Below are 26,214 nucleotides of genomic sequence, written 5' to 3' on the forward strand. Positions count from 1 at the left end.
GACACCTCTCTGTGGGACACTTGCAATTTTATTTCTGAGTGTCAGAATTAGGGATTCTTCATACTTTCCTAATGACAGTTATAGTCAAACATACCTCACATTTTTACCTCTGAGGATGAAAGACCTCTCTGTGCTAACTGTAGGAGGCTATTCGTTAAAGATGCAATTCAGGTAACAACATTAGAGTGTTCCTCCTTTGACGTGTTTTTTTTCTTTCCTATTTTAAGATGAACGAGTGCAAACCTAAAAAGGAATATTTAATTTGTGGTCAGCAATTGTGTAGAGAAAAAGGTCCAAATGTGGCCCAAAACCCACCCTCAAATTTGAGTGTTGATAACGGAAAATTCTCTCTACTCCATTTACTGTAGATCTTGCTATATACTCCATTGCAGTGCTGTGAGTGGTGCTGGGTGTTTTTTTTCCCTTCTACAGTGAAATCCAAATTCAGTAAATAACTGGGTAATCATAGAGCAAAGAAAGCAGTTGGGGAGCATGTTTGTTGTATTAAAGATTGACCTTCACTGTTTATGATGTCTTATAAAGTGCTTTCCTGTAGGCAGTAGGAGCTTAATTTAATAACAGTAAAGGGCACGAAGAAGTTGGATAGTCATTTATGGAAAAAAGATATTTTACCCATCCAGCAGGGATAATGGAAGTTGTGAATTTTGTAGGCTTTTTTGAAAATTTTAATTCCAAGATTTGACACACTTACTCATATTTTTGCTATTTTAGTAAACTAGGAGATGAATCACAGAGTGTCAGAATCCAGGCACAACACACAGTATTACATAACGAGTCATTTGTTTTATACTGGAAATGTTGGCAAACTTACGTGTGTACAAGCTGACTGCTCTGCCTAGTGCTCACTTCAGCTTTTTACTTCCAGGCAAGCTCTTTATACACTAATCAACTGCACTGTGACTACAGAGTTTAATATGTTCTGTTTTGCTTCTAGTAATAAAGATGTTCAGCTGACTCAGGAAAAATCATTAGGGCTAAAATTGACATTTAAGACCCACACCAGGTGCCCGATTTATTAGTGCTTATACAAATCCAAATTAAAATCTATTAATTATTAACTGAGGAAAACTTTCAAACTGCCATTAGAGTAAAAAGAACAACGTTTTTCTCTATCTCAGGCAGAGTCAACCTAAACGTCAGTTTTTGTACGGATCTGGGGCCTGATCATATAAGGTCCTAAGGAACTGATTTCAATAGGCATTGAGAGGGGGCAGCTAGCCCCTGCAGAAGGCACTCAGCACCTCACAAAACTGATGCCCCTAAGGCTACAGAAAACTGGCTACAAAGTTGAATTGTGCATATTTTTGAAACGCCACTCATGTAATAATGGCACTTTTTAAGTGTGTCCAACCATGCATATTAATTAAGAACCTGTGATAGAATACAATGTAGTACTGTATGGTGACAGACAGAGCTGCTCTTACCACTGGAACATCACATTAATGTACCAGCTACCTAGCATACAGTAAGTGATAATTGTTCCAAAGTACATTTTCCTTTAATTCGGTCAGTGATTCTACCATAAATACTATAACTAGCCTTTGTCAATATATGCTGTGAAACACAAATTTTTGTGGGAGCCAGCAGACGGCATTATTTTTTGGTTAAATCCTTGTTGCTTCTTATTGTTTGGTTTGGTTTTTTTTGTTCCTATCACCCATGAAATCAAATAAGCTTTGCACTGAAAAATACTTTGAGTGCAATCAAGAAGCCCCTATAATCCAATACAAACTGGAGTAAAGACTGCAGGATTGCGTTTATGAGTAATTGCTCAACACGGGATCAAACATTCAAAAGCACCCTTTCAGAGCCCTGTAACACAAGGCTCTGTTTTATTCCATTCTTATTCTGCCCTCATCACCATAATGTCAGAGTACCTTTCAGCAGTGTATTCAGCGACATGACTACTATCAGTCACGTGTTGTTTGTTCTCTCTCATCCTCATCATTCTCATTCACAACATAGAATTGTTTGTGCAGCACAGTGTTTGGTATTGGTAGGGTTTGGTTTGGTTTGGTTTAAAAGAAATGTACACACTCTCTGTGTTTATGTTGGAGAAGGCAGGTTGAGGAAATGTTCCTTCCACTTGGAGCAGATGGCGGTGAGGTCCTGGCTCGTTCCACAGCCTTGAACCAGCCCCCGAGAACGGTCTGTCTCAGCTCCTATTGAATGCACCCTCAGCTCCCACTGAAACTAATGGCAGGGAGAGCACTCAGCACCTCAAACGATTAGGCCATCAATTCGCACCCTCAATTTTGAGCACATGCAAATCAAGTAGCACATTTGAAGGCCTGGCCGATGTGAAGCCCAGCATTTTTATGAGCCAGGATCTTAGTTTTAGAATTGTCTTCAGACAAATCATCTGCACTTTCTCAACATTTTTTTCAGTTCTCTTTCCAATATCCCACCTTTCATCAAAAACATCCTAAACAAACAGCCATCTGGGCAGGGTTGGCTGACTTCAGGGTTTAGTGGGGATTTTAAGCATAGGCAGAGACTGCGATTCCCTTTCGTTTGAACACAGAATAGAATAGCTTCAGCCTTCTTGCAGGCTGAATATGTCACAAAGAAGTATCCATCTGTGTGTATTGCACAGGAGCAGATTAGTTTCATAGCACACTGCTGGAGAGCTGCCTCCACAGATTGATCATGCTGATTGTACATATATTAACACTTTTGACACCCTAACCATTGCTGTCTCTACACTCTCTGGTGGTGGTACCATTTCTCACACACACACTCTGAAAATTGGTCAAGGGACACACTTTGGATTGTCGTGAACCCACAGACTCAAAAGACAGAATTACTATTGCAAAGCGAAATCACTTGACAAAGTAAGGAATTGTGAATAAATCTCATCCGATACATAAATAAATGAATATAGTACCTAAGTGTCTAACAGAATTCCATGCTACAGTACTAGCTTGGGCCATGAACAGGTGAGTTTCTAAGTAAGAGAGGAATGCTATGGAAACAAAAGGTGGTCACACGTAATTAAATATGAAACTATATGAGATGTCTGCATAGATTATCTAGCACATATTCTGTTTGTTAAATGAAATTGTATTGTCGGGTTAGATCATTCATGTTTTCCTCAGTTTCTATGCCCCATTTTAGTGTGGACAGAATGCATCTCTGTGGACTTAATCAGAGTTCCACACCTTTTACGATCACGACGGCAGAAGAGGGCTGGATGTTTCTCTCCTCTTGCCAATCAATGGCAGCCTTCAGTCAGGCAGTGAGATTTCTGGGCAGCCTAAGTGAGGATTACCATTATGATATAATATACATGAAAATCTGTCTAGCAAGGGCATAAATTCTTTGGGCCACACCTGGCCCAGTCTATACACATGTGCAGGGGTTTAAGGCTCATTAAGGACCCCCAGCCCCACCACCACAGGGCCTCCCTGAACCTTTAGGCCAGGTACACAGAGCAAAGTAGGTGCAGTGTGCCACTATTCCCATGCCAAGCATGCTGAGAGGGTGCTGGGGTGAGGGAGTAGAAGCCGGCAAGTTACCACGTCCCTGAAGCAAAAGGGGAGTAGGGCAGGACAGCTACATGTGGCCCCTTACACAAGAATTTGTATATGCACAGTCTAGATCCTTGCATGCACTGGGTAACTGCAAACAGAATCATTTTAATGGTTCCCAATGAAATCATAAATTTGTACAGCCTCCTTAGGCTAGCCAGGGCTATTGATCAAACAATGTGCTAGGTGTTCAGCTGGTGTAAACCGGTGTAACTCCATGCCAATTTACACCAACTGATCTGGCCCTTTATTTTTAAATGAATTATCACTGCTTGTGGAAGGCAGTAGATTGGCAGTCACAGAGACTGAAATACTCTGTGTACCCACACGAGAGTCCAGCATGGGCAGAGACATCTATTCTAGTTAATGACTGTGACGCAACAATGACTTCTAAGGATCCTCCTTTTAGGATGAGAGGTGTGTTCATTGTCCAGGGCCAATTCAATCTTTGACTCCCTATTGCGGCTCCTCAGCTAATTTTCAAAGAAGTTAATAAAATTTACTTGAACCAACATTATTTACTAATTTAAGTAATTCCTACTAGACATTTTAGAGTATTAACCTTAACTAGCTAATTAGCTCATGCATTATCTGTGTAATGAATCACGTACTATCAGTGCAATGAATCCTAATGAGTATGGAAAACATTCATTAGAAGGAAATCTGATTAATTTAAATTGCTGTTATTATTCTAGCACGAGATCTTTATATCAACACTCTGTGCAATAAAATAAATACTTTCATGAGAACATGGATGCAAATAAGGGCCAGATCTTTGACCCTACGTAAGTCCCATTTACACTAGGCCGGCAGCACAAGGGAAGCTTAGTGAAGCAGCTGTATTACATTAGCATGAGGGAGTCTTCAGCTGGTGCATTCCGTTGTTCCTCATAGCAGGATGTATTCAGGAGTGGGCCAGGGGACAGACCAAAGCACAGTGCACTCCATTACGCCTGCCCTCTTGGGGGCCATTATCCACCATTGCAAGTGAGCGCAGCCCTGAGGCTCAATTCTACCAGAGCTGACTCTGGATCTTCCATTGCATTTTTAATACTATGAAGAGCTTAATTTGTCTTCTGTATTGGAGGTGAGGGTTTAGAGTTGTGGTACACGGGATTAGATGGCTACAGTACAGGAAAATGAGTCCACAGAGAAATTGACATGAAACTTTCAGCCAGCTTTAAGCTCTTCTGTTTTGGCACACCCTGCGCAAGAACGAGCACACAGCAGTTCTTGCACAAGGTGCAGCTGAGGGAGGTAGTTTTCATTATCCTACTTGTGCATACAAAATGGCTGCTTATCTACTTTTGAAGGTGTAATCATTTGCCTGTGCACCTGGTGAGTGGCAAACGGAAACAGAGGCCCGGGCTGAAAGAGCGATGAAGTCAGGTCACATTTGTTCTCTCAGATCTGCATTGTCAATCTGAAGTCAGTATTCTGCTGTTTCTGCATGTCCAGATTTCCCATTAATCACATCTCAATGGGAGTTCTGCATAATATAGTGTGGTCAAAGGGAGTTCCAGTCATGCAGGGAGAGCAGAATATCATAGTCTAGCTCTGTCATGCAGAGAGGAGAACTTTATCTGCACTGATTAAGTACAGCAGACAACAGAGTATTTGTTAATTATTGACTTATCCAAAAGGATCCTGTGGCTTGACAGAATCCTTAATACATTTGTTATCTACTCGAATGCATCTCATCATGGAACATATGGTGGCACTGTGCTGCAATGCAGAATTTTTTGTTTTCTTCTCTATATACATGCATACGTTTATATATATTGTTACTCTCACCTCATTATGCTTTGTGGGAAGAAGCTCTCTCGTGTTTACTCTTTCATATTGTTTGTTTTATTATCCTCCAGTTTTGTTACTTGCAATCACTGTACGTACTGGTGTACTCTGAAACCTTTTATAAGACAGTTCATCAATCCTATTCTGTTTTTAATAATGTTAATCATTTAAAAAATCAGCCAGATGGATTACAAACATGCAAATAATGTCTTAAAGTACTGCAAAATGCCTCATCGTATTAACTGCTTGCAGTTAAAACTGTAACTCTGGATACACAATTAATTTTGTATTCCGGTACTGTGTCAAGCAAAGCCTATTGAGGGTTTGAGTTGCTTCATGATAAATCTAAGAGTTAACAGTTAAATTGTACAAAGTATTAGTTTGTATCTCATGTTCAGATCAGAAAAGCAGATCCTTCAAACAGCCCAACAGTTTAAAGAGTTCAGTGCCGACGTCATCATCGATTTTTCTTTAGTCTTCCACTTAAGGAATATACTGGTTTGGTAGATCAATGAAGTCAAACTACACATTTCTGATTCCAAATTATTTTATGGTGTTACCGTCTATAATTTGTGTCAATTAATGCACACACAATTTGCACCAGATGAAAATAAAATAGTGTGATACCCCCTTGTAGCAGGATGGTCACCTGCTCCTGCCCGGAAGGGCTTAAAACCGTCCAGGAGAGGGCTGTGGCAGGGGAAAAGCTGGGCTGATTGGGGGAAAACAGCCTCAGCTGAGGTCATGCCCCAAGCAGACTCAGCTGGCCCTATAAAGGCAGGGAAGCCAGGGGCAGACACACACAGAGTCTCTCTCTGCCTACAGAGGGAGAAGGGCTTGGCTGCTAGGGAGCGTACCTGGGTACCTAAGGTGGAGCAGGGCTGGGGGAAGGCAAGAGGAGCTGGGGAGCTCTGGCCTGGAACCCCCCCCCGCCCCAGGCTGCAGGCCTAGGGTAAGGCCAACTGGGTACTGCGGTTGCAAAGGGGCAGTCCACAGGTAGGCAGAGGCAGCAGGTCCAAACCCCTTTGCCTGTGATGAGTGGCTGATACACCGCAGTCTGCCCCAGTGAACGGGGGCTAAGCGACGACTGGCAGTAGCCAAGACTGAGGCGAAGTGGGGATAGTGGGTGGGGGTTCTCCTGGGAGGGGGAGACCCAGAACTGGGGGGTTACTGCCAGGGGGCAGCACCCCAGATAACGGGGCACGGGTCCTGGGAGGGACATGGGGGCCAGAGAGAGGACAGGCAGATCACCGGCCTGAAGAGGGCGGTCCGGAGCTGGACCAAGCTAATTCCCAGAAGTCACTAGCAGGAGGCGTCGCAGGGGTGAGTCCACACCTCTACACCCCTGTGATTATAACACAGTTGTTGATGTTTGTAATATGGTATGTCATTATTTAAGACTTAGTTATTAAATTGGATTTCCCAAAATAACCAGGAAAGACTTAGGGTAGGTTTACACTTACCTTCCGGGTCGACGCGGTGAGTTCGACTTCTCGGAGTTCGAACTATCACGTCTGATCTAGACGCGATAGTTCGAACTCCGGAAGTGCTGCGGTTGACTCCGGTACTCCACCACTGCAAACGGCGGTGGCGGAGTCAACGGGGGAGCCGCGGAGTTCGACCCAGTCGCGTCTGGATGGGTGAGTAGGTCGAACTAGGGTACTTCGAATTCAGCTACGCTATTCACGTAGCTGAATTTGCGTACCCTAGTTTGACCCCCCTTCTTAGTGTAGACCAGGCCTTAGTAAGATCTTTAAGCAAAGTTTGAATAAGGTAAAAAAATCATTTATTTTTATTTCATAAAAACCCAGAATGACCCAATACAGACATTCAGTCCTGAACAGAAATGTAAAAGTAAAAGCAAAAACATTAAACAATAGCTCACACAAAATACTCACTTTCAGATCTGATGTCTATTTCACTAATCCAAAACCATCTTCGTCTAGGATTAGAATGCAGCATGAGGCACCGTTCTATTCTATTTGGCTAGTTTCTTTGTGATGTCACACCAGCATCCTATAACATATATCTGCACCCTTCTCACCAGACACAGCTGGGCATGGAAGTGGGGCAAAGGGAAAGAGACAAAACAGTTATTTTAAGTGGCCTCTCATTCCCCCTTCCTCCAGGAATCCAGATTCTTTTTGAAGGCATCTGAAGTCCTTTGGTCATTTACACCTCATTCTCATATAATACATGGAACTGGGAGCTTTACTTTTTATAATTGAAAATGGGATTTGGAAGCCGACACTGGAACCTCAAACTGTTGTGAAAGGCACTTGAACTCATGGAGGAATTTGCAAGAAGGGCCCAAACAGATGGGAACCTGGTGGGAAATAAAGTTAAGAAATATAAATTTAATAATAAATATATTCAAAATGGTACAAAAGGTGCTTAATTTTTTCACTGCTATTATTTCTTAACCAATAACTATTTTGCACAGAAAATATACGTAGCAAGCCTCTCAAAATCATTTTTATCACATTTTTTCTTAATGAAACATAAAATTAAGGATCCATCCATGCCAAAGTGAGTATTAGCAGGCTGTTACTGCAATCCTCAGGTACTGGGAGGGACTCTACTTTTGGCATTGTGCCTCCCAACACATCCGATAGCCTACACACATATCAGAGCCTTATCGTTCAAAGTATTATACATTTTTCCCCCAATGAACTTGACTCCTAATGTATTAAAGAAAAAATATATTAAATTCACATGAAAGGTCTGACACATCCACAAAAGCAGAGTTGAAGGAGTCCAAATTCTAACCTTGTTCTAACGTAGAACTTAATTTATCTAATTCATTCCCAGGCTCTGTAGTTAATTTGGGGGCAGGTCTTAATCAAGCATGATTTCCACTTAAGTCAATGGGTCTGCATGACCAAGGGTAACAAAATCAGGCTTTTTCTATACTATGTCCTGTATGAGTCATTGTTTCATGTTCTCTTTGACAGGGAATCATATAGTCCCAATCACATGCCTAATATTAAGCACATGAGTAGTACAAATTCACATTAACAGCCCCATTGATTTTGCATGTGTGAAAATTATTTGTATGAGTAAGGGTGGCCAGAACTGGGCACACAGTTAATTTAATGGAAGTTATCGAGGCTGGTATTTTCAAAGGAATTCATGGGAGTTAAGTGCCCAACTTCAAGTGACTTTCAAGTCCCCTTTGAAAATCCCAGGCCAATTTAGTTGTAGGATATTCCAACAGAGACAACAGAACTCTGATCTTAAACGATGAAGCAGCAACTACATTATTGTTAATATAATTATGTGTAATATGCTGAATATTTTTCTTACTGGAAGCAGTGGTAGAAAAGTTCAAGTCATTGCTGTTGGAGTTTGCACAATAAAAATAAACAGAAGCAGCCCTGCTAGAAAATTGGTGACAAAACAATATTTTTTATCACATAATACATGCCAGCATTGATTCTGCTTTTTCTACACAGCATTATGTAATGTTCCTATGTACAATATCATGCTGAATTCACAAAATCATTTTTTAAATGGATGCAAGTATTTTATTTCAGCTGGTCATTGCATGGTGTAAGTACCATGCCACAATATTGCATAAAGAGATGTCGCATGGTAAGAATAAAATCATTTGATGCTGTCATTTTAAAAAAAAAGGTTTTTTAAGATACAAAAAGGCTTTAGCCTACATTATGGATTAACTGCTCAGTTCTGTTCTTAAGCAAGACAAAATAAAGCTTTTGAAACCCCAAAAAACATTTTTTCCTGTTGTGTAAATTATAACCATATATATGTACTGAAACTTTTCTGTTCAAAACTTGGGACCCAGACTGACAAGTTGTATAGGCAGCTTTTTTCTAAACAAGATTTAAAATGACTAAAATGTGAAAGGTTCAGCATTCGTAGTTGATTAGTAAACAGTACTGTTAATGATAGCTGTATCCTTCAGCACAGCTGTGTTAAACTGCACTGTCACTGTCATGCCTAACTGATCATAAGTTTGATAGTTTAAAATAAAAATCTCAAAGGACAAAGTACCTGAGCCTACAAACCCCCTTTCATTTGATAGTTCCACTGATTTCAATGGGTCTTACACAAGCGTAAACTCTATTTACACAAGAAGTTTTGTGGAATTACTCACCTGACTATGTTGTAAACAAGCAGACCCTTCCTGCCTGTATAATTATTTTAAATTACAACTTCTTTTGGTACCCAACACTTGACTAAGTATACACAGAAGGTCCAATTTAAGCTTTCCACTCCTATTAGGCACCCAAATTTAGCAGCTGGGTTTTCGCATAAATACTTAGGTAACCAAGTATGCATTTTAGGTATGTAAATACCAATCCGGATATCGAAATATATGATTTCTCTGGGATCCAAATACAGATACTTGGACGCTGAACATAAGAAAGTAACCAAATGAAATAAAATAATGGCCTAACCAAGTAAGCCTAATTCCTGTTAAGAAAATGCATTTCTGGATAACAATTTTGTGTATCACAGTGGCTAAATGAGATTTAATACTTTTGGCATTTATTTAGTGCCTTTCATCTAAGATTCCAATGTGCAGCACACAATTACAACTATGTAACTACGTAAGCTTCCACAAGAAGTTCAAGAAAATACAGCCCATTTTTACAAAAAGCTAATTAGCTAAAAATAAAATCCAACCTGGCAGATTATAAGAAAGAAGAGTTCCAATTTCTCTGTCTCAGTAGTAAAAAGAAATTGAGGGAGAATAAAGGACGGAGGTCCCCTTATAGCCTCATTTACGAACATGTGGCACATGCATGCAAAACCCATGAAAACTGCTGCCTTCCCAAAAGCTTTCACACACATCCCAGATCTGTAGATCTGGCCAGGTAATCTGTGAAGCAGCTTTATTGTTCGTGTTTTATGGAGGAAGAAAATGGAGGCAAAGGGAGATTAAAATGGGTCTAATTTTCAAAACTGCTTGATGCCACATGGCAGGTCATTGGCAGACAGAAGAAAAGAACTCAGATCCTTATGATTCAGTCCCCTGCTCTAACTCCTAGGCAACACTGGTCTAAGAAAACAATGGAGTTATATGAAAACTATGATTTCAGAATAGAATGCAGCTAGTGATCTTTAACTAATCCACTGTATTTGAAATAATTATAAGAAAATATAAAGAGGTCCAAGGTGACTTGCTCTTTGTCAAATAGGTCAGTTTGTCTTATATAAAACAAAAAGTTTGCTTTTAATGTTTGAAATATTCCCACTAACAATAATGTTTTCATTAAACTCTTTTCTCCCTAATACTTCTGTGATTCCAAGACCCCATTTAATTGTATTGGTTTTTGCTTGGAAATATTTTCAATGGCAAACAGCAACATGGAAGACAAGATGAGAATATAATTGAAAGATGTTTACTGTTTGTTTTCTTATTTGTTTGCTTGACTGTACATCTGATATCCATGTCTTTGATTTCACACATCAAATAATCTTCATCAGACACAATGAATGAGACTATTAATCTAATTAAAACCAGATGCCTAGTACATTGTTTGGAAATTTAGCCCAAAGTATATTTGTATTAACTTTGCACATTTAAAAGGTGAAAATAAATTAGAGATCGCTGTTTTTAAACAGCCAAGTACCACAAATAGGCTGCAAACATGCTATCTTTTACCATACAAAATGCCAATTTTTTATTTTCTTGTTAGTATAGTGGCATATTTAAACCAAATTATAACAAAATTACCACAGGATATTTCAAAAGAAATATTTAATACAACAAAGTATTTAGAAAATTATATGTACATTTGTTTAAAAATTCTATTATGAAAACATTAACATAACATGGCTTACAAATAATATAAAGAGTTTATAGATGCTTATCTGAATACTATATATACATTAAAATTAAAATAATCTTGCCTATTTTCTACTGTTGTGTAACAAAAACAAAAAGGAAACCCTGTTGCCAGCAGGTTTGGTCCCAGACAAAAGGGTATTTTTAGTCTATTTTGCTCAGGGCTTCTTAGAAAGTGCAGACCTTCAGAATTATGATTTCTTTTCAAAAGCTTTTATTTTCCTTTAAATTCATTATATGTAAAGCTATAGACTCTTTTAACATTTCAAATTATCCATGTGAAAAAATCAACTACCAGTTTAACTTTTCTCAGCGACATGGGCACTGCTACTGAAATATTGGTAAACATATTCCATATGAACGTATTTGATCTATTCCTTCTTAAATATTACAGTGAATTACTTGTGTGTAAATTCATGTCAATATAAAAAACAAGAGTTCTTATTAATAGATTGATGTATTGATAGATTTCCAGATGAGATTTCATAAATAATACAATTTATATGTAATAGGACCATAAAGTGAACTTTCTGGGGGCCGTGGGGAGGCACAGAACATGTAACAACATTTACTGGGCCGCACCATTGTTCGGCAGCAGAGCAGAACAAAGGGTACAAAGCAAAACATTTAATATTTTCTTGAAAGTGTAACAAAACATAACGCACATCAACTTATAGTTTTAAACATAATAGCACAAGTTTAATATATTAAAATGATTTTTAAGACATTGCACATATCTAATGCTACAAAACCATGCATTCAAAATGGCTGAATGCTCAGCAAATTAATATTTCATGTTGTGGTATATGAGAGAGGCCAAAAAATAATGAGGAAATGGTAAGGAGACAACTAAGTTCATTAGTCTCATGATCCAAGATGATGGAGCTTGAATGCATCTGCAGGAGTGGCTCATTCAAGCACCAGCAGGAGGGTGCTGCTCCTATTGATCTCAAGGACTCAATTCTGCTGTCAGCTGGGCTCTGATAATCTAGTTTTCCTATATGCCTGAAGCTCCCATTGGTAGAACAGAACACTAGAGTCAAGTTAACTCTGTGACAACATACCCTATATGCCTTTGTGCCATTTGGTGACCCTCCTATCTCAGGAGATAGCACCTGACCTCAGAGCAGAATTTTGGCCATGACCTCACTTGCTTCCAAAATATCTGTTCCACAGGATTCCCATGGAATTTGGGTAAATCTAAGAACACATAGTATTTGGAATTATGGGATGAAGGACAATAAAGTGGGTATTTTTCTGAAACCTCTGAAACACAAAAACTGTGTAGAATCAGAGAGGTCCCAGTGGCATTTTGTAGCAACATAAAGAGAATGGCTACCACAATGCAAACAGAAAGTGAAATCCTCGAATAGAGTAATCTCATTGGCCAACAGGTGCCTTTATAAAGCAAATAGAATTTATTTTGCTTGCTTATACACTCTACTATCAGGGAAGGGTTAAAAGCTTCAAATCAGTTTCAAAAACGTATGTGGCCATAGTTTGCAAATAGCTAATTTTATAAGATCTTTCCTCTCCCCTCAGGAATGTAACACATTTGAGGGTTTTCATTTATTTATTTATAGGTACACTTGGCTGATAAATATTAATTGGTCTGGCAACTGTCCTATGGGATAATTCACTTTCCCACAGTCTTGGCAGCCTTATGCACAATAGCTAAGTGTAGGGAAGAGGAGCAAATCTGAGACTAAGAAAAAAGGAGGTGTGTGGGGGTGGGAGGGGAGAGTCCCATGAAACATACTCCTGTAAGTATGACACTAGCTAGGAAGAGAATCTGTCCTTTCTAGCAACTTAAACCTTGGATTATTAGTATATACTCCTGTTCAGCTTGTCCAGTTTACTTCCCTGCCTACCTCTTAGCTGATGTAACACCTTTTCCATTTCCTTACTCTCAAGTGCTGGAAGATAGCTCCTCCCTCCAACACATTCAGGCCAGAGCCTCATGTTGCAACATGTCTTTCACTGACACTGGTCTCAACTCCCTTCTGCCAGCTTCCATGCTAGTTCCTCCTCAACTCCTGCACGACCTTCAGTGCAATCCATTTCCCCGTACTGGGGCCCAACCTGAGCGGAAGTCACGTTGAGAAAGTGAGCCACAAGAGGAGAGGCAATTTGGATTAACTATGAAATTCTGAAAGCCTGAAGCATTTATTTCAGTTTGCCCCAACAGCAACAGAGGAAACTTTCAATCTGTTACAAAACTCGGAATTAGTCAGTTTCCCAAGTATTAAGAGTTTAATATTTTCCCTATTGAAGCTGGATTGATTCAGTTGCTATATTTGGGCAGGCAAGATTTATACATCTGCTAGAGTCTGGACCAGCCTGCAAAATTCTGGGTTTTCTGGATTGAGGCCCATTTCTAAAACAACAAAACTCAGCTCTTCACTTCTGACGTATTGATAAGAAAATATCACCATGTTAGGTCATTAATATGAACTGACAGACAGCATCATTTCAGGTCCCATTTATTACTAGACAGCTGTTCTGAACTGTCAATCCTATATATTAATAGGTTCCTAGTAGTTCAGTGATTTGATAGCTTGTAAAGACATAGTTCTGTACAATAAAACATTCATTTCACAACAACAAAATGCACCTTAACATCTTGGTCTTATTTACTGCCATTATGCAGTATCTGCAAATATTTATCATATTAATCCCATCACAGTGGTTTACAATTTGCAGTAAATTTTATAAAATTATACAATTTGTTTACAACTAACCATGTGACAATGTTTTTTAAACAGGACTGGCTTAGAAATTATGAATCCTTCCACCAACGTGTGATTTAATAGACAGGTCAAGTTAAGCCTTTGCTAATGTGTCATTATCCTGCCTCCAATTAATCTTGGGATTTTTTTTTTGTTTTGATTTAAATGGGAAATTTGATTTAAGACATGATTTAAGTCAGTGCATTAAAATCTGTGTATTGAATGCCAGAATCTCTAAATAGACAAGATTCTGAATAACTGTAGTCAATATTTAACAAATTAATACTGACAGACAATCCCATCTGTAATAAAACTGAAACTGTCTGCTGTCTACTTTATGTTTCTTAGGAAGTTATTTATTTTGAATGTAATAGAAAAACAGCATTAAAAATCTTTTCTACAATTTCTTTTAAGCATTCACAAAAGATTCCAGATTAAGACCCTGGAGATTTAAACTGCATATATACATAGAGTCCTATGAAATCCTTTTTATTATTGTGTATTTTCAGATTTATTATTTTCTGATTTATTTTTTTTCCATTTAAAAAAAATAATTAAATCTTCTCCAGCGCTGGGGTCGTGGTGGGGACACAAAGCTCCTCTGGCCCCTGGTCCACAGAGAGGAGACAACTTAATTTTTTGGTATTGTGCTGGATTTTTTTTAGTGCCGGATTCCATGTTTTTGTTTTTATTCCGCAATTCCATCCATGTTCTCCCTAATGAGGATTTCATAGTGCCCTAATATACAGCATAGGTACTGAATAGGAGGTAACACTGCAAGTTTCTTTATATTGTCCTGACACTGTGCTACAATCCTAAACTTAAAAGGCAACTCTATAAAAGACAGGACTATTTGATTGTTAACCTAACCACTCAGATCACCACAAAATGACTGGTGTTCAGTGATGTACATGCTTATCTACCAAGAACTGGATTGAACCCACCAACTCATTTTGCATAGGCCACTGATCAGCTATCGGAAAGTCACAGCTTTCAGTCTCTACCAATCTGGGTTAGATTTGCGAAAGCAGTGTTTAATAATCAGAACTGCGTGCATTTAATTAAATGATACATGGGAGAAACTGAAATTATTCTCATACACTTAACAGAACCATTGTTATGATTACAGTATTTTTATGCATACATGATATAACCCTACTAGATTCTTTAAACTAGATGGTCAAGATTTTCAGTGCCAAAACATTTTAAAGGACCTGATCATCAGAGGATGAGTTCTTAGCACTAACTGACTGACTAACTAGGCCTCATTTGGCTCAGGTGCCAAAAATTAGGGCATCCAAAATCAGTAGGTATTTCTGAAAATCTTGGCCAGAATCCTTAGAACACTAAATTCTATTCACCTAACTCACGTGAGTAGTTTCATGGTACTCATGTGAGTAAAGCAAGTGGGATCTGGCTCATATCATATAATCTGTTATTGAATGTTTCTACTGCGATTGCAGGCTCAGATACTGTATAACCTTTTATAATGTGTTAATTCTGGAGAGGAGATCCCCCTGAATTATTTTCTTAAAGACACAACAGAGTATTTAAGTGGATTAATAACTGCAGTACATAACACTAGCTCATATCACAAAGTGAAGGTTCTCTGCAGTCCCTAATCTTAGTAGCATATATACATTTTATTTACTTGTGAGGGCATTCTGTGCCAAAAAATAAAAAATTCTGTGCACAATATTTTAAAATTCTGCAAGTTTTATTTGTCCAAGTGTGGAGGAGCTCAGTGTGGGGTGATCCAGGTGTGGGGTGAGAGAATTCTGTGTGGGACAATCCGGAAGGAGGCAGCTCAGTGGGGGGTCTAGGTGTGGGGGATCTGGATGCACAGAGGCTCGTTGAGGGGGTTCCAGGTGCAGGGGCAATCGGACTCTGCAGGGGTTTCCAAGTGAAAGTGACTGGGGCTCAGCAGAGGGGTCTGGGTGTGGGGGTCTTGGTGGGGTGGGAGTCTGGGTGCAGCTAGTTGGGGGTCAGTGGCGTGGGGGTCTGGATGTGGAGGTTCAGGGGGTGGGGCTTGTGGGGGGTGTTGAGTGCAGGGAGCTCAGTGGAGGTGGTCCGGGGGCAGGGGTGGGGGTCTGGAGGCAGGGGGTCTGGGTGCAGGGAGGATACAGCTGCAGGGGTTGAGGTTCAGTGGGATGGGGTTCAGGTAGGGAGGGCTAGGGGGGTTCTGGGTATAAGGGGGAGGTTTGGTGGGGGTGTCTGGGTATGGGAGGTCCAGCTGCACGATGGCTGGGTGGATGGGGCAGCAGCTCCCCATACAGAGACCTCTACCCCTGCAGCTGTCAAGTGATGAGGGCAGGAAACAGGGGAGGATGCAGAGCTTCCTGCAGCTGTGGGAGTGTGTGTGTGGGGGTTCTGAGTGTGAATCTGACACAGCCCCAGCCACTCCTTGCAGGGGAAGAGGAAGTCCCATCCTCACCTGCCTCCAGCCCAGCTGGGACTAGCAGCTGAACCTGGCTCAGGGTAGGAGTCACTAGCTGGGTGTCCCCAGATCTGCGGTGATTTACCTCTCCGTTGGCTGCTCTGGGTACCTGAAATGATGTACCTGCACAACTAGGGAGTGATGCCTGACTGCTCTTGCAGCTTCCCTTTGCTTCCCTGTCAAAAAGTCATTTTTCTGCGGAGAAGCAAAACAAATCTGCAGGGACATGAATTCTGCGCAAGTGCAGTGGCGCAAAATTTCCCCATGAGTAATTTTATGCTAAAACTAGCAGAGAACAACTTGTTCACTGTAAACAAGTCCAGTATTTTTGCATATTCATATACTAAAAATTAGGCAAGGCAAATTAATTAGGAGAGAGAAAGAGATAATTTAAAGAGCCAATAAGGACAGTTTTAAAAATATGGATAGTACACGTCATTCTATGTTTAGCACATGTGTATCTGCTAAATTAGTTTCCTTACCATTTGCAGCTTTTCAAAGATGGGAGGAAAAGCTGTACATTGTGAACTATTTTTTGAAGACGAAAACAGATTCATGTGGTAAACACATCTACATCCAATTCTCCCCAAAGGAATTTATGCAAGGTAGGCTTTCAATTCAATCTGTAATTCAATATTAGTAGGCAAAATTTGGCACATGAATTACAGATTACACTCCTGTCAATCTTGTAAAGACTTTAGACCTTTTAAAGATATGACTTTTTAGTCTTTCAAAGTGGAACTCACATTCAATCTATAATTTTTCAACAAAGACAAACTTCAAAATACACGTTATGCATCAAATTAATTGGTTCGGAGAGGCTTTAGCTGCAGTCTGCTTACAGATTTTATTATTTTTTATTTTTAAACAAACACCCCACCCAATATTAACTCATTTTCTGATTCAACCAAGACATCTAGCTTTTCTGATAAGCTGCTTGTTGGGATTCATTTGTAAAGGAGCTCTCTTATCGATGTGCAGAAGATACTGCAGTAGCAGATAAGATTGCAAGTAACAGAACAATATTTCATTTCTGGGACATGATTTTTCTTTTGGGGTCTTGCGTGTTAATACCTGGTTGCCACTGGTTGCTTTTTCCCATCACTCAGTGCAATCTATAACAGTGTATGTCAATGTTAGGATTACAGGACTCGTTCTTCACACTCAGAAGCCAGTTCTGCAACCATTATTCACTTTGAGCAAACCTTATTCATGCGAGTTGTCTGACTGAAGTCAATAGGGCTACTCGTGAATAAGTGCCACAAAATGGGACATAGGCTTGAAGAATATGGGTCTCAGTTCGTTAGACTTTTTAAAATAGCTCTACATTCAAAAAAGTGCATTAATAAGAAGTCAATTCTTTTTCTGAAAAAAACCCAACCCCTTGGGTTTCTATAACTACTGTCATAGTAGCATAATAAACTGACAGTCAATAACAAAAATGAACCACACAGCACCTTTAAGCAGGGGGCCGTTCTCTGGCTTGCTGAGGGAAAGGAATCAGTGTTTTGAGGGTGAGGGAGAGAGGTCAGAAGCTGTGGCGACACTGACTCATCCTCTGGGACCGGAAGGGCGAAGGAGTTGAAGAAGGGCAAGCCCGGGCATGAGGAACTCTTTTTCCACAGAGCGGGCAAGGCAGCACCTACCTTTCCCTCCCCTTCAGGTGGCAAAATACCAGGTTTGGTCAGGACCTGCTGTGGGCATCACGCTAGCCATTTCTTTTAGGGCATCCGGGAAGGACTTTTTCCCTCAACAGATTGGCCTAGGTGGGGTGGGGTTTTTTGCCTTCCACAGCAGGTTCAGGGATGGTTTTGTTATGGTTAACAGTGAAGGGAGTTAGGCTATATGTCGCAACTCATTATGTAAGTGTGGGGCAGATGTCCAGGTACTCCACAGGGAATGTGTACAGTGGCTAGATAAATGGCTTGGTAAAGGACTTAAAAAGGAAGTGTGGGTTAAAGTAATGGAACAGGGTGGGAGGAGGGCTTCAGGGCTCCTATACATGGTACGGCAGGAAGCCAACCCCCGTTTCTTACAGCCCACCTTAACCCTCCTACTAGGGCAGTGGTGGATGGTAAGGTCCCAGCAATGGGTGGCTGGGGGACCTGTATGGGAAAAGATGGGGGCTGGCAGAAGCCTTCCAGGTAGTAACTGAATGAACATGGAGTTACCTGCATGATACACTTTTATCTGCTGGGTAGTCACAGACATCTAATAATAAAGTTGCAGTCTAATTAAAACTATATCAGGTGTCTCCTGTCCTTCTTTCGGTATAGCCAGACAATACACCAGCCTATGGGAACACAGATTATCCAAACAACTTGTGAGAAGAGAGTTGTTCTGGTGCACAGGAAAACCAGAATATATTCTTTAGTAAACATGAATGAATATTGGTTAAGACGCTATACCGGGGGGGAAAAAAGATGGCTAAAGCATAGTTTACTGCCTGTGGCAGTATAGCTAACAGATGTTGTGAACTGGATTCCAGTTGATCCATTTCAGGATTTCCAGCACTTGTAACAATTATTCTCCCAGTTTTCTTTAGTTGTTCTCACAACATTGTTACAAGTCACTTTCCAGTAAAAAGGTGACAGGCACTTTCAACTTAAGCAATCTTTTAGCAACAGCATTTCATGTGTCTTACAAAGTAGTTGTTAGAATGCCCAAATGTCCCCTTTCTTTATGCTGAGAGACTGTTTTTATAATAACTTCAGCAAGAAATCAATAACAGAACAAAGCCAAATGCTGGAATACTGTATTCTGTAACATGTTAGCTTTGTGATTCCTTTTTTGCTAAACTCCTTGAGCTGACTTGTACTGCACCTTGTCTTTAAGCAAAAACAAAAATTTCAATAGAAAATTATTAGAATCTCCATTTTGGTAGAATTACTCTTCACAAGTGAGAGCTTCTGGGAATATCTGACTAGAAACATACAAAAGCTATTTTTGCCCTCTCTACTGTTTTTTCTTCCGTCATTTACTTTGTAACGTTTATAAAAGACTCTTGAGTGCATCAGAGGATCATAATGAAAAAGCAACAGTCATTCCATTTCCAAAAGGCAATGGGTTAGGAAAGTTTAAGTACAACTTTGTGACAAATATTGATTAGTGATAATTACAGTTGTACTTCTAAGAAAAAAATAATACTCTCCGAACATGATGCACACAGATCTCAGGAACAGAAATAGATGGTATGAGTGTACGAGACACTACAGCACAAACACGGGACTCAAAGTAGTGGAGTAAGTTTAGAAGAAAAGAGAATGCTTTACAAAACAAAGGCAGTGTGTACAATTTGCTGAGTGCCCCGTGAAGAGCCCTCATATTCCATTGGGAAAATGCTTGCTGCTTTCGAAAGTGACCTGTTAAATCAGAATGATGAACCTTAATATTGAGAGTCTCCTTTCAGGAATTAACTCAATGCAGCTATATTCTCCCCAGGGCCTTTCATAATCAACAGTATAGGATAGGTCAGAATCACAGGGCAGTTTAAAGTACATGGTGCTGATGTTCACAATTATACAAAGGGTCAGAGATCACCACTTTGAGGCTCCAGGTTCCGTGGCTCCCTTTGATGGTGCCGAGATAGCTTTGGAAAGCGGGTAGCCACTCTTGAGCGATTGCTTTTGCTTACTGGTTCTCCCACAGGTTGGGTATCACTAGGAAAAAAGAAACACCAGAATAAGTTCATGTTGTGTGTAAATTCTCCTGTAGTTATTCTAAATGCAGAAAAAGGAGATATTATGAGAATCCAGCACATGATGGCAAAGTACAGTACATATCTTTAACTACATGAACTTGCATTATTTATACTGCTAACTGGAGTATGAATTACAAATGCACTCTTGCAAAAATGAGAACAAGTAGTACTTTATGGAAGACTGTAATTTCTAAGATAAAAACATAACTCAATGGGCTGAAGTTCAGAGATGGCATTAAAAGCATTTGAAAGTGATATATGTAAACGCAAACTAGACAAAAGCTTGGATGATGCCCTAGTTAACATTCTTCTCATTATGGATGGATGTATCCTTACGTGATGAAATACGTTAGTAACACACTGCCGCTGGAAATTCTTCATTCTATTCTGGCCCACAACAGACTATGATCTTACATGAATGAGTCTTCTGAAAACAACTTACTTGGAAAGCAAATACTCTAAGAACAAAAAGCAGTAATGGAAATTTCTGGTTACACAGGTGTCATTCAGAGGCTATAGACACCTCCAAAAACCACAGTAGAAAGGAATAATGTACTTTTGCCATACTTTTAGAGGACTCTACAGGGCTTAAAATTATACAGTTTACACACGTCTCAATCAACATCACTGATTAGCATTTCACAAACCAGCCAAATGATAACAAGGTTATGCAGCATGCAAAGTCAAAGTTATTTTGACATGTAAAAATCAGCTATTTATACCAATATTCAATCTGAGTTGATGAATTAAGAAGATAGATGCTCTTCTGCAGTCTTTACTATTTTGGCTGAAAGCTGATGTATTTTTGAAGCAAACAATGCATTAACTCCATGTAGATCTCTTCTCCCTGCAGGATGGCATTTACCACTGTGCAGAGAGCCTGCCTAAGGCTTATTTCCTTCATAAAAGCACTTGCAGAGCTACTGATGAAAAGCACTGTATAAGAGGTGGGTATTATTATTATAGGCACACTTAGAGTCCATTTAAGATGTATTTTGAGGGCCTAAATGGGATGGACCTAAGTGGAACATAGGCCTTGTAAAGGTTCTGTTCAAGGGTGCAGAATTCACCCTCAGGGAGCAGAGTATTTTAGTAAGGTAAGTCAATCAACAGTACTTCATTTTGTCAGTGGTAACCATTAGTTTTGTAAGGCTAATAAACAGTTGTCAATATTCCCCAACATAATGGACAGTGGTTCCAGAAAATATCCTGCCAAAGTCAGTTGCTAAATTGAAAATGTTAGCAGAAAATAAAAATGCTTTTCAAATAGCAGTGTGACGTTTCATTGTTGTGCATTTCCCTAGCAGAATAGTTTGAAGTAGCCTTGGTTTCGAGACAGCCTTAAGTATACCGATTTTAACTAAAGTTCACTAAAGTTCCTAATACAGCACTTATTCTTCCGCTGTGACCAGAAAGTCCGCAACATGAAAATAATTGCATAAAATTCTCATCAATCTCAAAACTTCTTAGCAACACACTTGTTATTCTTTGTGTAATAGCAAGGTTTACAAATTACCACTTTAGTGCTTTGCTTGCTGGTCAATAAAATCAAAACACTAAAATTTAGCTGGGTTCATAATCTTACTCTGTGGTAGCCATAGATAATTAGATATCTATTTCAACATTTCCAGATTTTATGATTTTTCATTTTGTGACATCACAGCCCTGGAGAATCCAAATTAACAAAAGCTATATGCAGTACCTAGAATATCCTGCTTTCTGAATCAATTTCAATTGTGCATATTAATGTTACTTCTATTCTATTTTTATTAATATAGGTGCTGAGGGAGAGAATTTATTACTACTTATGATTATACTATTCTTACCATATTAATACACCAATTATCCAAGGTAGCAAAGAGCATCATCATTAACTCAGATGTGTCTGCCAGCTGTATGATGTCATCTGCCCAAACTAAGGAGTTTAACTGTAGATCATCCAATGTCACATCCTCCAACTCATCTAACATTCTTAATGTTTAAGAACATGAAGAAAAGCGATAGTGATTCCATATCCCCTTATCTTACATCAAACTGACTTGAATAAGTTGCTTAATTCTCTACCAATTCTTACAGCACAGTAATAATTTTTATACATAGCTTTTATAATTGCAATCATCTTATCTGAAACGCCATGTGATTTTGCTACTTTCCAATAAACCAAATCAAATGCCTTTGTGAAGTTCATGAAAACACCAAACATCTTTAACCCCTATTCTCACTTTTTGTTCCATCAACTGTCAGAGCGTGAATAATTAATAAATGCAACTTGGACTTGGTCTGAAGTTGCACTGTTCCTCACCTACTAATTTTTCTAAAACTGGCCTTAATCCGTTTAATTACTTTCATCATGATTTTTCCCAGTACCGATGATATGCTTATCCCTCTACAATTATCTGAATTTGCAGGATCTCCTTTCTTCAAGATTGGCCCAACTATTGCCTTTAGCCAGTCATCTGGTGACTCCTCTTGTTCCAATACCTTTTTCTATATTTTTCTAATGCTTTGATAGCACTTGTCCCATTGGCTTTTAAGCAACTGAGCTGTTCCATTGTCTTTTTTTTAACTGCTCCACTTGCTCTTTCTATTTCTTCTTCTGATGGTAGATCAGATGTCCATTCTCTTTGAACGCTGCCCTATTCACCTAGTGTGACTAGAATGCTTGCATCTGGATGAACTACAAGGTTCAGACCCATGCGTCTGACCAAGTGGGTATTCACCCATGAAAGCTTATGCTCCAATACATTTGTTAGTCTATAAGGTGCCACAGGACTCTTTGTTGCTTTTTACAGGGTTCAGACTTTGTCAGAATGCTCCTTCCGTACTTCCAGCACCTCTTTGGCATTTGTTGTCAGTTCACTGGTAGCCTTTTTTGCTGCTTGCATTGTTGGCCCGATTATGTTTCCATATAACTTAATCTGTTTGTGTATTATTTTCATAGCTTGAGTTCTGGAGGTCAACTCTAGTTGCTGAGCCTCTTCTTTCCAAAACTGTTGCTTGTTCAATCTTTGTAATTTCTTCACCACTTTGCATAATGCTTTTACTCCTTCCGCTTTCCCAGCCGACTTGTTTGACTTGTTTACACTTTTATGGCGATGTTCTTGTTTTGTTGCTTGTCCAGCTTTTCCTTGTTTGCTTATGCCTTCCAATAACTTCCTCCACTGTGTTTTATATTGTTTCCTTGAATATTTCCCAGCCAGACTATAGGGAGATTTCTTCATCATCACAAATTAATATCTTGAAAGGCCTTCCAAGCATCACCTTTTATGCCTCCCTCTATCTTTTATCTTATCAAGATAAAATTTAGTTCCAGCTGCACCCATCATTTTTTCCTGGACTTTAACTTAATTGTTCCCATTCATGATCACTGCCACACTCAGCATTTCTGTAGACTAATATCCAACAGTGACAGTCTATGCCTTTTACTGATAATAATGTGGTCAGTCTGTTTCTGGTTTGACCATCTGGTGAGTTCTATGTAACCTTGTCTGTGTCTTTGTGAAGAAACCAAATCCCACCAATATTAGATCATGCATCTCACAGCAAGTTTTTAACTTTTTCCAATTATTGTTTGCCATCATGATGTTGTGTGGTCCAACACTATTCATTTGCTTTCCACTACTACTGTTTGCATTCATATATCCCATTATCAGGATCCTACCATTATGAGGAATCTCATCTACAGTATGATCCACCTGCTGATAAAATCCATCCCTCTCTTCTTCTGCTGGTGCGTAACAACAGATCACCATTATGCATAGTTTATCGTAAGCAATAGTAAACTCTATGACAATCCACTCAGACACCAGTTTCCAGCTGTTCACTGAAGTAACTGTTTTCTTGTCCACTGTTATAGCAACCCTATCTCTATGCTTTGTGTGTTCACTTGAATGACCAGAGTAAAAGAAAGTGTAACTTCTACCTGTCAACTCTCATATACACAGCCAATGTGTCTCTTGTAGGGTAGCAAAGGAAACCTGTAATTTCCTTAACTCCTTTGCTACTAGCTCAGTCTGGCCTGGAGCAAACAGAGTTCTAACATTCCAGCTTGTCATACATGTAACATGTTCAGGAGTTATCTGAAATCCATGATCATTTCCATTTGTTAGGCCTAACAGGCTGGGTCGAAATGTGCATAATTCCATTTGGTTTGCTATCCTGTTTCTATAACAAGTGAGTTTTGGATACAATGACTTTTTAGGCCAATCCATCCTATCCAGCTCATGGGAATGCTATGTTATGGCCCGCTGGTCTCCTGGAACAGGTATCAGCAGTTCCACCCTAGCCACCTGACTTCCAAGGCTAAACTATAAGTAATAAAAATAAATACTGTGTCAGACCCAGACCAGTGAGATACAGGAGTCTGGTAGAAGGCAAATATACTGGTCACAGGATGAATAGTTTTCTGTTCCCTGAGTGACCAGAGCAGGGACTGCACTAGAGCAATCAGGAACCTGCTAGAACCAATTAAGACAAGCAGGCTAATTAAGACACCTGGAGCCAATTAAGAACATACTAGAATCAATTACGGCAGGCAGACTAATCAGGACACCTGGTTTAAAAAGGACCTCCCATCAGTTAGTGGAGGGTGAGCAAGGAGTGAGAAGGTGTGCTGCTGGAGGACTCAGGAGTACAAGTGTGATCAGGCTTCAGGGGGAAGATTCTGCAGTGAGGATAAAGAAGGTGCTGGGGGGAGGCCATGGGGAAGTAACCCAGGGAGTTGTAGCTGTAGCTGTGACGCAGCTGATACAGGACACAGACAGCTGCTATCCACTGGGCCCTGGGCTGAACCTGGTGTAGAGGGTGGGCCCAGGTTACCCCTATCCTCCCAACTCCTGATTGGACACAGGAGGAGTTGACCTGGTCTGTGAGCAACACCAGAAGGGAAGGTCTAATTTGGAAAGGGATCTGGCCTGTCCCTGACCCACTAGATGGAACACAGAGACTGCAGGGATTGTTCTCCAGTTCCCCCCATGCTGGCCGGTGATGAGGTTAACTGAGTGAACGGCAGGTTTGAGCCTCTAGCAGAAGTGGACAAACTGAAGGCTGCTGTGAACCTCTGAGGCGAGCAAATCCCCCAAAAAGCGCAGGACCCACCAAGGCAGAGGAGGAGTTTTGTCACAAAACATATAATTTGCAGTATACATAAGCATGAGATTTACAAAAGGGAAGAAATAAATAAATTTTGCCTTGACTGGCATTTCTCATATTAAACAAGATTACCTTTAATGCTAGGATTCAGTTTGCCAGAATGATGGCCACTGCTGACAACTGGTAGGATCATGCAGCAAAATAGACAGTTATTGACTATCCAGTAGTTTATGCTTTATGTGAAAACAGTGTTATATACATCTAGTGTAACTCAGTGCTTGTTTTACTATAAGTATCTTTTAATACACAAGCTCCTCCTGCTGGCATGTTCATGAATTATCAGGGATAGCCCAATAGGAAGCCACTCACCCTTGCTTTTGACTGAAAGAAGAGAATCCATCAAAAGAAAGGAGATAGAGTTAAAAGGGTACAAAATGGATTTTATCCCAATAAGGAGTTATGGATCGATAGGACAACATCTTAGCTAAGAAGGGTGGACTGCTTGGAGTATATCTGATTGGATGGAAAAAACCAAACTGGTGTGAATTTAGGATAAAAATACCAAATTCTGTTCCATTGGTGTAAATCCAGAGTAACTCCGTTGACTTAAATGGAGCCACTTCAGCTCTACAACAGTGTAATTGAAAAGAGAATCCTAGAGCATTTGGCTTAATGATGAATTTTTTAAACCTATTTTTAACATCACAATCTAAATTGTATTTAAATATAGAATTATTTTGCTTAGTTTATTAAAAACATTTATGTAGGATTTAAAAATGCAATATTATAATACAAAAATTGGATTTCCACCCATCTGCCATTCTTTTCTATGGAAACAGCCACCAGCAGCTGAAATTCAATTTCACCTGCTAGTGCTCAGATCCGCTTCCATGGAAACAGATGTAGCATGGGCAAAAATAAGTTAGGAGCTTTCAAGACTTATTGTTTTAAAAATCTTCCCCTTATCTTAAGTCCATCCAACTTCCATTTCTGTAGAAACAGGCAGGGACGGCTCTAGATATTTCGCCGCCCCAAGCATGGCGGCCTGCCGTGAGAGGCGCTCTGCCAGTCGCCGGTCCCGCGGCTCCGGTGGA

The 26,214-nt window shown here is 39.8% G+C and overlaps 1 protein-coding gene across 9 annotated transcripts in view; it reads right to left on the reverse strand.

The window, feature by feature from the left end:
• Positions 1-213: 213 nt before the first annotated feature.
• Positions 214-26,214, reverse strand: part of SNX29 (sorting nexin 29) — a 484,058-nt gene continuing 458,057 nt past the window's right edge. Inside the window, exons 21-27 of one of the 9 annotated variants that reach the window (XR_005585770.1) lie at positions 19,873-19,988; positions 18,501-18,622; positions 16,812-16,952; positions 13,035-13,245; positions 7,244-7,671; positions 5,346-5,460; positions 214-243 (exon numbers count right to left, since the gene is read on the reverse strand). Coding sequence is in view for 3 of the 9 variants with exons in the window: in XM_039492889.1 (XP_039348823.1) it covers positions 19,986-19,988; positions 21,856-22,000 (148 nt within the window). In the remaining 6 variants the exon portion in view is untranslated. Of the gene's footprint in view, positions 244-5,345; positions 5,461-7,243; positions 7,672-13,034; positions 13,246-16,811; positions 18,623-19,800; positions 19,989-21,855; positions 22,001-26,214 lie in introns of those variants that run through there. The other 8 variants (XR_005585769.1, XR_005585771.1, XM_039492889.1 and 5 more) reach the window with 8 other exon arrangements.

The sequence above is a fragment of the Mauremys reevesii genome, linkage group 10, assembly GCF_016161935.1.
Source record: "Mauremys reevesii isolate NIE-2019 linkage group 10, ASM1616193v1, whole genome shotgun sequence".
NCBI classification, from domain to species: Eukaryota; Metazoa; Chordata; order Testudines; family Geoemydidae; genus Mauremys; species Mauremys reevesii.